Source organism: Rosa rugosa, chromosome 4 (assembly GCF_958449725.1).
Source record: "Rosa rugosa chromosome 4, drRosRugo1.1, whole genome shotgun sequence".
Taxonomy (NCBI): Eukaryota; Viridiplantae; Streptophyta; class Magnoliopsida; order Rosales; family Rosaceae; genus Rosa; species Rosa rugosa.
Window position 1 is genome coordinate 10,470,153 of NC_084823.1, and position 13,234 is coordinate 10,483,386.

At 39.4% G+C, this 13,234-nt stretch overlaps 2 protein-coding genes across 2 annotated transcripts; one reads left to right on the plus strand and one right to left on the minus strand.

Annotated features, from left to right (window-relative positions):
* Positions 1-57: 57 nt before the first annotated feature.
* LOC133707149 (protein CLT2, chloroplastic-like) lies at positions 58-5,335 on the minus strand. The gene is made up of 10 exons (XM_062132698.1): positions 4,764-5,335; positions 4,497-4,642; positions 4,222-4,259; positions 3,522-3,637; positions 2,236-2,335; positions 2,116-2,151; positions 1,948-1,998; positions 1,256-1,379; positions 395-520; positions 58-290 (listed from the first exon to the last, which is right to left on the minus strand). Exons 1-10 carry the CDS (start codon positions 5,159-5,161, stop codon positions 133-135), a joined length of 1,293 nt encoding a protein of 430 aa, XP_061988682.1. The 5' UTR covers positions 5,162-5,335; the 3' UTR covers positions 58-132.
* A 2,829-nt stretch (positions 5,336-8,164) lies between these two features.
* On the plus strand, positions 8,165-9,549 carry LOC133743400 (uncharacterized). Its single transcript, XM_062171330.1, has one exon. The coding sequence runs from the start codon at positions 8,377-8,379 to the stop codon at positions 9,469-9,471; it is 1,095 nt and encodes a 364-aa protein (XP_062027314.1). The 5' UTR covers positions 8,165-8,376; the 3' UTR covers positions 9,472-9,549.
* The last annotated feature ends 3,685 nt before the right edge of the window (positions 9,550-13,234 follow it).

A 13,234-nucleotide genomic window follows, 5' to 3' on the forward strand; every position in this document is an offset into this window, starting at 1 on the left:
TACCATTGGAGGTAGATGGTTCAATCCTAGACTTTGTGAGATGAGTTTTCATGGAGATAAAATGAAATTTAACGGAGATAAAAACTGAAGCATAATCTGGATTTGGATTCATAACAAATTAAGATTATCATATCAACTAATTTCAGAAACATCCTTGGCCGGTTGGGGTATGCTGTACAAAATAAGACCCAAGACAAGAACCGCACTACCAAAGAGGAAGAAGGGGCTCAAAGTTGCACCCTCTTGGAGATATGGCAATGGAAGGGAAAGAACATAAATCGAGATTGGCACTGCAGAATGAACAAAAGCACTACATTAGCAACAGTTTGCTAAAAAAAAAATTAGATCCCATGTATGCCACATACAAAACCAAGAAAGAGAGATCAGGGAGAACCTGACAACATCACAATGAGAGAAGCAACAACCGCGGATGAGATCTTTACTACATTCAGCAAGCTTATGTTGAACAACAGATTGGCAGCTATGTAAAGCAGCGGAAGCAATGGAGCCCCATTACAACCTGAAGCAAGTGATGAATTAATTTGCTGAGAACTTTGGAAAACTTTATGAAGCTCTTCAGTCTTCATTCATAAAACATGCATAACTAATCTCTACATGGTACAATAGAATAATCACGTCAGAAAATCGATACTAAGCTACATGAGAGAAATCGATAATTCCTATATGTCATGAGATCACTCCAATTGAGCCTTTTGTGTCTTCAATGCTTAAGATTAGTATGATTGCCCCATGTTCATTCCAAATCATCATGCAACCATTCAGATATAGCTTTTATCTTCAAAACCTACTGTTCGCTTGTACATTTGCCACATAAATGTACGTTGGTGTCATGAACTTTCTTAATCTTATGATTTTAGTTCAAGGTAATGTCTGTTGCATTCAATACCAGAATCGTAAAATTATTTTACAAAAATTAAAAGAGTTCTAAGATGCCAAAGGTTCAGAGGAAAATATACTAAAGATAAGACAGATGGTGGAAAATGATATAATGCCATATTTTACAATTATTTTTGCAAACTGGCAGAAGAGTGCAGTTAATGAAAACTATAATACTATCAGTATTTTCAGATTATCACCGAGAGAGAGTAGATACTTAAAGCAATCAACATAGAATGTATTTACAGCATGCATATCATATAGTACATGAATTACTGAAAGCATATCCCAGATAACTCCGATATCAATGTATTTACAAAATTACAGAAAGTAATTGAAGATAGATAAGACAGCTTGCCTGATGCAGCAGCTCCCATATTGAGAAAGCAACCAGCACCATCTTTTAGATATGTAGGAAGTTGGGCGAATGGTATGCCTCTCATATTTGATAAGAAAGGTAGAAATAGAAGTACAAAAAGAGCCTGCAAGTCAAAGGAAATAAAGGTTACATCTACATCAGATTCATTTTTCTAACCTCCACACTAAGAGTAAGAATAAACTTGAACAACCAGGGACAAAGCTATTTCCTAAAAGACATTTTCTAGGTCGACTGTAGCTCAGCCATCTTAAGGTAATTATCAAATCTACCCAGAAACAATGTATCACAATGAACTAGATGCATAAAACCAATTTGAGGCACTGTTAAATCTCAGTTGTAGCCTATGTTTCAAGTTGCTAGAAGTAGGGATCTTCACCTAAAGTCCCCAAAAACAACTTATTTTTGTCATCCTTAAATACAATTCTTCCCATGAGTGGCATTTTAAACTTCATCATGCCTTAAGGACATGCACCACCGCATGCTAGAGAGGAAGCACCACATTGATTGGTCCTCAGTGACAAATCAATACCCATCTTTTTCTCAATAATAGTGAATTTGTATTGGAATGAGAAGACTTATTGTTAACTGTATCACCTGACATATGAAGGACATTCTTGTTACCAGTGAGCCCATAAATGTGATCGAGCATAAATAATTTAAGTAATAGTCACCTGAAATCCAGATCCAAAAGAGTTGACAACAAATATGTCAAGTGATTTTCCCTGCATGAAAATGGATTTGTGACTTGAGAAACTATGCAAAATTAGCTTGTCAACAAGAAAACAATTGAGAAAAATGTCAGCTGATTACATAAAAGAATTAAAAAGGTAAGGCCATACCTTTAAGTGGACTGCAGCATCAACAAAGACGAATTCCTGTTCACAGACGAATAATCAAGCTTAGTAATTTTGCTTATAAGGAGCACCGCTAAACTTAAAAAGAATGATCATTGCTTTAACCTTGATTATAGATGCACCAGCTTGAAAAGCACTTGAAGAAATCATGAGTAATGGCCACACAGACTCAACTCCAGATAGCATCTGGCCAGAATCTTTCCCACTGAAATTAAATAAAACACAACAACCATCAGGAGCCGACTTCACTACATGTAGAACGGAAAACTATAAGAGTACAAGACACAAAGTTTAACAATGTGGAGATTCTCTTTCTAGAATATCACAATTTACCAGTAGAATTCAGCTTCATTAAAATGAACTGAGAATTTTCACGTTGTTTCTAGTAAGAAGCATTACTACAATAAATTGAAAAAGGTGGTAGTTGGCACATTTTAGCAGCTAATAAGGAGTAACCAATCAACAAGAAAAACCTCAACAAAAATCACAAAAATCATTAGACTACAGGAGGGTCAAGGAATCCATTCATTAATAGAAATAGTTCAGTTCTTACTCAGTAAGTATATCCTTAGTAATGTTAATCTACCTTTTAAGAGAAGATGGGATACTTGCAGCGCTTCTAACATTTAATGATGCAGAAGGTGACTTCCTCAAACACGCTTTAAAGATAAAAAGAATGCCCAAAGAGGAAGATAGATCTAGGCACACGGCTATGTAAATTCCAAATTTGTCTTCCTAAACTCCAAAATCAATATTTAGTTATTTTCATCACTCACAAAAGAAGTGCAGGATGACAAACTGGGAGTGGGAATAGAACTGCCCTAGATCTAAGCAAATTCTTGGGGAAAGTGTAGAATATGCATGCCGCATAGAGATATAAACTGCAGACAGACTTCAAAGAGGCACATCTAATAGTTGACAGATAAAATCTGAATAGTTGTGTTTCATCAACAAAAAAGAAAAAAGAAAAAAAAAACATGTTTTTCATTCTGTTTTCTGTATTGACAAATTGCCTCTTTCACTTGGACTAAAATAAAGACCAAAATGTGGGTTCAGACATCTAACAAGACCTTTTCCTCTGCAAAAACATTATCTTTAAATGCATAAAAGTGAAATTATTATAGCTAACCCCATTCATTTCGTGATGTTCATTTGTAATTATCTTTAACCTTATCCACCACATGATAAATGAGCATGCAGACCATTAATCATTTGCAAGTATTATATAACTTTAAAGGTGAACCAGGTCCAAGTGACTGCTGGTGGTGCCCTTCAAGACTAGTGTCACAAATCCTTCAAGGCTTCAACACAATTGATAAAGGACCGGACTGCGTTACATACAACTAAAATAGTAGCAGGTCTTTGAATTGTAGAAGAATGGATTAAGATACCTAGCAACAGCTAGCGCTACACCTGCAGCTACGAGGATACAGCCAACAATCTGATTGATTCTGTATGATCTTCCCAAGATAAGAGAAGAAAAACCAAGCTGCCACACCAAAAATGTCTGCACAATATTGCGACATAAAGCAAAATTGAGGAGAAGTTTGCAATTATTACTTGGACATAAAAGACAAAAGTTTTACATGCTCTTTGAATTTCATACTATTTTCACATTTTTTGTACTGATTTTTTTTCCTTACTATTTTACCAAAAACTAAACTGATCCTCACATGCAGCATTGATAATCCCTATACAACCCTAGGTCATGACATACTATCTGCACAACCAACCTGGTCTCATTTTTCCCACCTTTTGGGTTTCAAACACCTTCGCCATAAACAGTTCCTTCATCAAATTTACTTTCTAGATTATCTATTCCATTCAACAGACTAGACTTCTAATACAAATGGGATGCCTCAGTGTAGCTGATGGGCAAGCCTTCCATTCCTGAACTCCAACATATATGGCATCATTACAATATCCTACTTAACGACATATGCATCATACTGATGATGCGTTAATACAAGTTTTTACGAATAAGTAGCTTAAATTGGGGACGGCTTTCCATAGGTAATAACCTGCTCAGTATATAGCATGCTCTTTTGTTTCATTTATTTGTAACTATTTTGCTAGGATAATAGAATATACCTGACTCAATATGGGTATGGCCGGTCCGGGAAGCATGGCTGTTGAGAAAATACATACAATTCAAAAAATTAAAACACCAAAACCATCAATAACCAAACACACTTCCTACTTCATTAGTTCATTTCTCATCACACACAACTCAGACAAGGTATTTCTACCTCATAATCTAACTCACTATTACTCCGGAATGTATACACATTAGGCTATCAACACATAACCAGGTACTTGTAACTCAAACACAAATAACTAATAATAAAAATAAATATTTATGGTACCTGCAGCAGCCATCCCAGAAGCGACTCCAAGGGCCTCCAAGGCCCCGATGGCCACGAACCGCAATTTCGGAAGCCTTAGCATTTCGTCAGTCACAATCCCAGAACGGTACCGTATGTACAATATTGAGAAATATATCACCACATAACTGAGCAAACAAAAAACCCACAATTTCAATCGCATTACAAAAACCAATAATTCCAAAAAGATCAAAACTTTAGCACAAATTGAAATGAAAGAGCATAGAAGATTAGTGAGGATTAGATTACCCAAAGGTTATGAATTGGGCCAGAAAGAAGGGGTGGTTCTTCATGGGGACGAGTGCCAGCTTGTAGAGAACGCGGTTGGCGACGGCCAGGGCTATGGTCAACACCGAGCTGAAAACGACGCCGCTTGAGATCGCGGAGGAGGAGGGGGCAGGGTTTGGGAGTGAAGCATGGAGTTTGACATTGCGGGCGGTGGGTTTGCGATCGGAGGTGAGGCGAAACGGTGCGTTTGGAGTGTGGAGGCGGAGGAGAGAAGGGCGAGGCCTATGGAGGAGTGGCATTGAGGTTGGAGAGGAGGAGAAGGAAGTCCCGCCATTTTTGAGGTGAGAGAGAGAAGGGGGGACGGAGAGGAACTTGTGAAACGACAACGTAGAGGAACCACCCATCATCTGATTATACATTATAGACCAAAAGTTTCTCTTCCACAGCTCATAGATAATTTACTTTTCTCTTTTCCAAAAGATTCTGGCGTTTCTAAAACACCTTGGGTTTGCAACATGCTGTCCTTGTAGGATTGAGGCTTTTTTATGCCATATTTGGTTGGGAGCATCTCTCTAGTAGTTTTGGGTGTGGGAAGCACTGCCCTAGGACCTACCCTAGTGTTATATGCCTTGATATAGTCTCAAGTATGCTTAACTATCTTAACAAGTTATTAACTTTCTGCCAGGGGCTTACTTTGCCCACATTTATAGGGAATCAAATGTTGCAGCAGATAAACTTGCTAAATTAGCTTTATATTCTAGGTTAGATGTTTCTTGGGTAGGTACCATTCCTCTGGCTGTTAGGGAATGTGTGGTCATGCATTGTACTCGTTAATCTCCTTTGAGTGCTATAATAAAGTCTGACGTCCTTCTTTCAAAAAAAAAAAACTCAAAAAGTTTAAAATAAGCTGTTTTTTCTCTAAAAACGCAAAGCCAAACTCAGTCTTACTTATTGATAATAAAAATTGGCTATTTACTTTATTTCTTTACTTTTTTCCCTTGTAAACAAGTGTCGGCAATCTCTCTGAATGTTGAAAAAGAAAAAAATATAGCACCAGTTCTTTTTGAAGTGTCCGCCCTATATTAGTCAGAGATCGATCATACAATAGTTACTCTGAATGTTGCAAAAAGAAACAATAGCCCAAGTTGTTTTGAAGTGAACTACAATTTAAAATAGCAAGATAATAATCTACAAACGACTAATTATCAACCGTCAGTGAACTCTTATTAATTATTTAGAATAACTGACATCGTAGACGATACAGATTCAAATTTCATTAACATTATAGACAGAGATCGGTTGTCCTTGCTCTACTAACTTGGGTTTGGGTTTCGGTTCTGGGTTTGGATTTGGACCATTACGCTAGGTGGGCCGGGCTTTTCTTATGGACAGTATGAATAACGGGCTGTTTAGCATTATCAAGGATCTCTAAGCTTATCTGCAACCAGGCCTGGCATTGGAGCCCGTAACCCGCAAACCTGCCCAAAACCCGCACGAACCCGCCCAATTATTAATCCGGACTGAAAAAAACCCGCACGAAAAAAACCCGTAAATTAACGGGCCGGGCCGTGCTAGACCCGTTAGGCCCGTTGGAACCCGTTAATTTATTTATGAAAATTAAAACTCTTCTCTGCTCCGTTTTCTTTTAGCAATCCAAACCCTTGTCTGCTCCGTTTTCACCCTCTCTGCCTCTCTCGTAGACTCAATAACTCCATCTCTCTCTTCTTCATCCAAACCCACAATTTCAGAGTGAGAGAGATCTGAGCATTGAAGCCTGGGACTTGGAAGGTAAAGGTAGTGAAGGTACCATCTCTGATCTCTCTCTTCAGTTCTCAGTTTGTCTTTATCTGGGTTTGCTGAATCTGAGAACCCACTTTACTGTTTTGTTGGATTTAATTTGCTGAATCTTCGTCTTCTTCCTTGAGAAATTCTGGGTTCTAATTCGTTTTGGCTTTGGTTCAGGAAGTTGGGATTAGACCAGCAGGCTTTTTGTTTTTGTTGGAGGTTAATGTTATTGGTGAACTGGGTTTGATGGGATGTGGATTGTTGTTGTTTTGCTTGGGTTTAATTTATTGTTTTTGGGTTTGATTTTGATAAGGGAAAATCTCACAAACAATACCTGACCTATCGGCCACTAATAACTTTCGTACCTCAAGTTCAAAAAATATCAGATTGGTACCTGAACTTCTGACCTCGACCCAATATCAGTACCTGGGAACAGTAAAATCGTTAACGAGGTTAATTTTTGAAGGGTAAATATGTCATTTCACTATTCATCATCTCCAAAACTCTCCCCTCTCTTTGCAATACCAGATTTCTTCTTCTTCTTCTTCATACCTCATCACCACTATCAACCAACCTTTCACTTCTTCAATAGCCACCGTCCCATCCACCACCAACTCCTCTCACCTCTCATTTGGTCGATTTGGGTTTGTGTGTGTGAGGTATGAAAAAGATAATGAAAAATCTGGGTTTGCAGAGAGAGAGGGGAGAGTTTTGGAGATGATAAACAGTGAAATGACAAATTTACTCTTAAAAAATTAACTCCGTTAACGATTTTACTGTTCCCAGATACTGATATTGGGTCGGGGTCAGAAGTTCAGGTACCAATCTGATATTTTTTTAACTTGAGGTACGAAAGTTATTAGTGGCTTGAAGTTCAGGTACTGTTTGTGAGTTTTTCCCTTTTGATAAAGAGGAACACTGGTAATCGCAGAGTGTGATGAGAAGGAGATAGAGTTGCAATGATGGGCTAATGGCATTGTAGGTTCAAACCGTATAAAAAAAAAATCTGGATTAATGAGAAAGGCTGCGTGTTTGATCATGTGGTTTTTCAAATGTATTTATTATTTGAGTTTTTTAGCTTTGAAATCATCTTTTTGACTCAGCCCTTTACAATAAATTTTATATACTTGTTATCTGCATAAGTTTGTAAACTTATGCATATTTTTCTGCATAAGTTTACAAGTTTTGCTTCTGCTGGTAGTGAATAATGCTCTGTTTTCTGTCTTTATGTATTGGTAAACCTCTGTTTTCTTTGTCTTGAGAATTTGATTAACCTCTGTATGTTTTTTTTATTTTTTTGTAGATGAGTATAAATGATGAGTCTCAATTTATATCTACGGAGGAAAGGGGAGAGGATGCAACAAGAAATGTACAAAGAGATGATTTGCCGCAATTAATATGACTTAGACGTATTTTATTTAGTGCATTAAAAATGTATTTTATTTAGTACATTAAATATGTATTTCGAACCCATTAAATAAGTCTTAACTCTTAACCGGTTCTAGTTGTTTTTTTTTAAAAAAAAAAAAAAAAAAAAAATCTGTTAACGGGTTCCAAAGGATAACCCGCAAACCCATCGGATTTAGCCCGCGAAACCCGTTAACTTAACCGGTTTTTACCGGGTCGGCCCGTTAAAAACCCGGCCCGGTAATAACCCGCACTGTACCCGCCCGAAACCCGCACGTTGCCAGGCCTATCTGCAACCAACATCTTTCTGAAACTAGTCGTCGTTCTCCGTTTGACAAGAAATCAAAGTCAAAACTCCGGCCGGCTGCGAGTGGATTCCTAGGCAAGAAAACCCCCTTCTATAAATCTCTTCATGAGCCTCCGATACTGAGCAACGAACACCATGACTTGTTCAATCGCCTCCTCCGTCCTTGTTGTTTTCATTTTGCTGAGCTCAATCCCGATCCAAACCCAAGCAAGCAAGCCTCACGTCATCAATTTCCGATCCCCAAATCTCTACCCCGAAGGCCTCGCCTACGACCCCTCCGCCCAGCACTTCATCGTCGGCGCCATCCGCCACCGCACCATCTACTCCGTCTCCGACGCCGCCGTAACCGACCTTCTCATCTCCGACCCCACTCTCCCCGAAAACGTCACCTTCGCCGGCCTCGCCGTCGACGCCGTCAACAACCGCCTCCTCGCCGCCGTCCAAGCCATGGAGCCGCTCCCTCACTTCAGCGCCCTCGCCGCCTACGACCTCCGCACGCGCCGCCGCCTCTTCCTCACGCCCCTCCCCTCGGCCGACGGCGACGCCTCCCGCCAGATCGCCAACGACGTCGCCGTGGATTTCAAGGGCAACGCCTACGTCACCAACTCGGCGGCGAACTTCATCTGGAAAGTCAACTCCGACGGCGTGGCCTCCGTCCTCTCCAAGTCTCCGCTATTCTCGGCGCATCCTGTGGACCCCGACTCGCCCTTTAGCTTCTGCGGCCTCAACGGCGTTGCTTACGTCAGCAAGGGCTATCTACTGGTGGTGCAATCCAACACCGGGAAGCTGTTCAAGGTGGACGCGGAGGACGGAACCGCCAGGGAGGTGCTGCTGCCGGAGGACTTGCCTCTGGCCGACGGGATTGCTGTCCGACGAGACGGGACCGTTGTGGTGGTTTCCATGAATAAAATGTGGTTTCTTAAGAGCCAAGACAGCTGGGGAGAGGGTGTGGTTTATGACAAGACGGAGCTTGAAGCGGAGAGGTTTCCGACCTCGGTGGCCGTGGCAGCGGAGGACAGGGTGTACGTGATATACGGGCATGTGCTTGAGGGAATGACGGGGAATTCGGAGAGGGAGATGTTTAGTATAGCGGAGGTGAGGTCGGAGAAGGAGAGCAAGGAAGAGGGTGTTTGGATTTTTGTTTTGGTTGGGTTGGGTTTGGCTTATTTCATGTTCTGGAGGTTTCAGATGCGCCATCTTGTTGGCAACATGAACAAAAAGACCAACTAGTTTAGCATTTTTGTAGCTTGTTTTTGTAACAATAAACTTGGTTTTTCTGCTATATAAGATTGTGCTTATTGCCCCAAATCGAAAGTGAACATTGATATAGTCCCTAGTGTTATATGCCTTTATATAGTCTCAAGTATGCTTAACTATCTTAACCAAGTTATTAACTTTTTGCTTTTTATGTACTTTACAAATTCTCATCAAATTTGTTTCCTTGCATGAAAAGATAGAGTATAACTGCATTGTTTAGGCTTCTTCAAGCTGCCATATTTAGCTTTTCATCATTTTCCCCAGAAAGAGAGAATTGCTAGTCATGAAGTTAGCCCATTTTTTAGTAATTGATTAAAACACATGATATATTTAATATTGGTTTATGACCAAAAGATCTGGCTGCTTATTGGACATTCTGAACTCGATTCAAATTTCTTTTTTTCATTTTGATCTGATAAAGATCATTTCAATTTTTTTTTCTCTGATTTTTTTTTGGAATGGTGAAGCCAATTTCTAATCCGTCAATTTAACTACCTCATGTGGTAGCACAAGTAGGGGTGGGCTCGTGAAACTGAAAACCGAAAAAAACCGCACCAAAACCTGAACCGAAGCTGAAAAACACTGAACCGAACCGAAACCGAAGTACTGTTCACATATATGTAAAACGGCGTCGTTTTGTTTGATTGGTTGGAGATCTAAATGACCTAACAGAGACTCTCTCATCACTCGCTGCCCGACATTTTCACTTCTTTCGTTTCAAGCTGAACATTCTCTGGCTCTGCACTTTGGGGCTCATCGCTGCAGGAACCCCAACCCTCCGTCCGCCGTCGCCATTCAATTTCAAAGACATGAAGCCTCACGTAGTCATCCGCTTTCCTTCTTTCAGTCTCTGAAAGGTAAGATCGCTTCCAACTCCGTCTGCACTTTGATTTTCAACGATCTGAGCTACTGTTTAAAATCTTTCTATGTGTGTAGTTGCTGGAGCTCCGAGCGTTTGCCACCAATCAATTTCGAATCAAAGCTCTGACTTCTCTCTCGATCTGAGCTCACCACCCCGGTAATCAAATCAACACATCTGGACGGTCTCGTCATCTCCCTCGTACCTTTGCCAGAAATCTTCGCCTCTCGCCGGTAAGCAGGTATTCTGAGATCACAATTTCGAAACTAAAGATGCTTCTTCAGTCCCTAATTGATTTTCTCCTTCAGCAAAACCTCTCAAATTGAAAAAGTTGTCGATTATTTTGAGATTATTGATGGGGAGATGGATGAAAAGGTAGAAGCTAACACAAAGAGTGTGAAAGATCTCTTGTATGACCTTTACAAGGTGTATGAAGAAGAGGGAAGGGGAAGTGGTGTTAGTGAGGTTAGTGGAACTCAAGCATCAAGTGAGGGGGTGTCTTCCTCAAGTAAAGGTTGTACGGAGTTAGAAAGGAGGTTGAATGAGAAGGAGCAAAGGAGAAGATCAAAGAAATCCGAGATCATCAACAATGATGTGGATAGGTATCTTGGAGATCCTATTGAAGGTGATGGTGAAGACTTTGACTTGTTGAATTGGTGGAAGGTGAATGAAGTATGTAAATAGCCCGCGTTGCAAAAGAGATTCTAGCTATTCTAGTGTTTCACCGTAGCTTCAGAATCTTCCTTTAGCACAAGTGGGAGGATTATTGATCCATATCGTAGATCCCTACGTCCTAGAATGGTGGAGGCCTTGATATGTAGCCAAAATTGGCTTAGGAGTGAAAATGTGTATTTACATCATGTGCCTACCATTGAGGAGATGGAGTTGTGCAAAGAAGCGGAAAGAGGTAATTGTTTCTATTTTCTTATTTAATGTTTTTTGGGTTAATGAAGTTGTAATTTTTATGTTATATATCATTGTATGTTTTTATTTTCTAATGTTTTTCTTTTTATTATTCTCTTATGCCAATGTAGAATTGCTTAAGAGATGCCATGTGGAGCTGCAGTGGGGAGTAGTCGGAGTGATATGTTACCTCCAAAGTCGAAGACTTCATCTTTCCGAGCTTGAGTTAATGCCCTCCTTCATATGTTGATATTTGTTCATTCTCTTTGTGATGTTTGTGGTGTTAGTGAACTTAGAAACGTTTTTAATTTGTGAGGTTAGTGTTGATGAGTTGATGGACTTTATAAACTTTGGACTCTATATTTTTTGACCATTTCATCTGTTGATGGACTATAAATTTTAGACTAAATTATTTATTTTGAAGCTTTGAAGTTTGAATTATGAACTATAGAGTATAAATTATTGTCTATTGAAGTATAAAGCATACATTAGTGAACTTGTAAACTCATTGTTATGGATTATTATTATTATAGGTTTGAAGAAAAAAAAAAACATCCCGAGTACTTAAAATACCAAAGAGATAGAAGTAGAAGTAGTAAAAATCTGTTTTACCTAAAAAAAAAAAAAAAAAACCGAACTCGGCCGAATCGAACTGGTCGGTTCGGTTTTCGATTTCAACTTCTCAAAAACGAAAAACCGAACTGAAGTCCAAGTTCGGTTCGGTTTTCGGTTTGGGCTCAAAACCAAACTGAATCAAACCGAACCCACCCCTAAACACAAGTAACATAACTACCACACACGATTGACTCATAGTATTTATGAATTGTTCGGGATTAATGAGAAAATTGTGGTTGGTATATTTGTTAGAGTTGACGGGTTCCTTTCTTTGTATTTGGAATCTTGACAACTATCATATTTGGTCGTTTAATTTTCAGTCATCATAGTCAATGAATTACAAGTACATGAGAGTTTGGTACCACCGAGAGATGTTAGATCAATCTCATCATAACTCTATCAGGCTATTGGTGAAATACGTTGATGGGGCTAGAGTCCTCCATCAAAGAGTAAAAGAGCTCTTGAGGGAGTATCAACAGATAGCTATTGCACCACCAGAGAACATTCTGCATAAGAGAGTAAAAAAAGCTCCTGAGGGAGTATCAATAAATAGCTATTGCACCACCAGAGGACGTTCTTCTTCTTCTTCTTCTTCTTTCTCACAAGGTGTACACAGTTTGATGAAACAATCATCATTGGTGAAATAAGGCTGGAAGATTTTGATGGGCAGACGCCCTCCATAAGAGAGTAAAAGAGCTCATGAGGGAGTATCAACATATAGCTATTGCACCACTAGAGGACGTTCTTCTTCTTCTTCTTCTTTCTCACAAGGTGTACACAGTTTAATGAAACAATCATCATTGGTGAAATAAGGCTGGAAGATTTTGATGGGGCAGAAGCCCTCCATCAGAGAGTAAAAGAGCTTCTGAGGGAGTATAAACAAATAGTTATTGCATCTCTAGAGGACGTTCTTCTTCTTCTTCTTCTTTCTCACAAGGTGTACACAGTTTAATGAAACAATCATCATTGGTGAAATAAGGATGGAAGATTTTGATAGGGCAGAAGTCATCCATCAGAGAGTAAAGAGCTCTTGAGGGAGTATCAACAGATAACTATTGCACCACCAGACGACGTTCTTCATCATCTTCTTCTTCTTCTTTCTCACAAGGTGTACATAGTTTAATGAAACAATCATCATTGGTGAGATAAGGTTGCAAGATTTCTTGAGAGAGTATTAACATATTGTTATTGCACCACCAGAGGCATATCATCATTGGTGAAATAATTAAGGCTGGAAAATTTTGATAGAAGTGTCACGCACTGAATTTCAATCACAAATAATTATAAAATTTCAATCAACACAAGAATTCCAGGCGTGATGGTTTGGACATCAATACAAAATACCACTAATATGTTTCC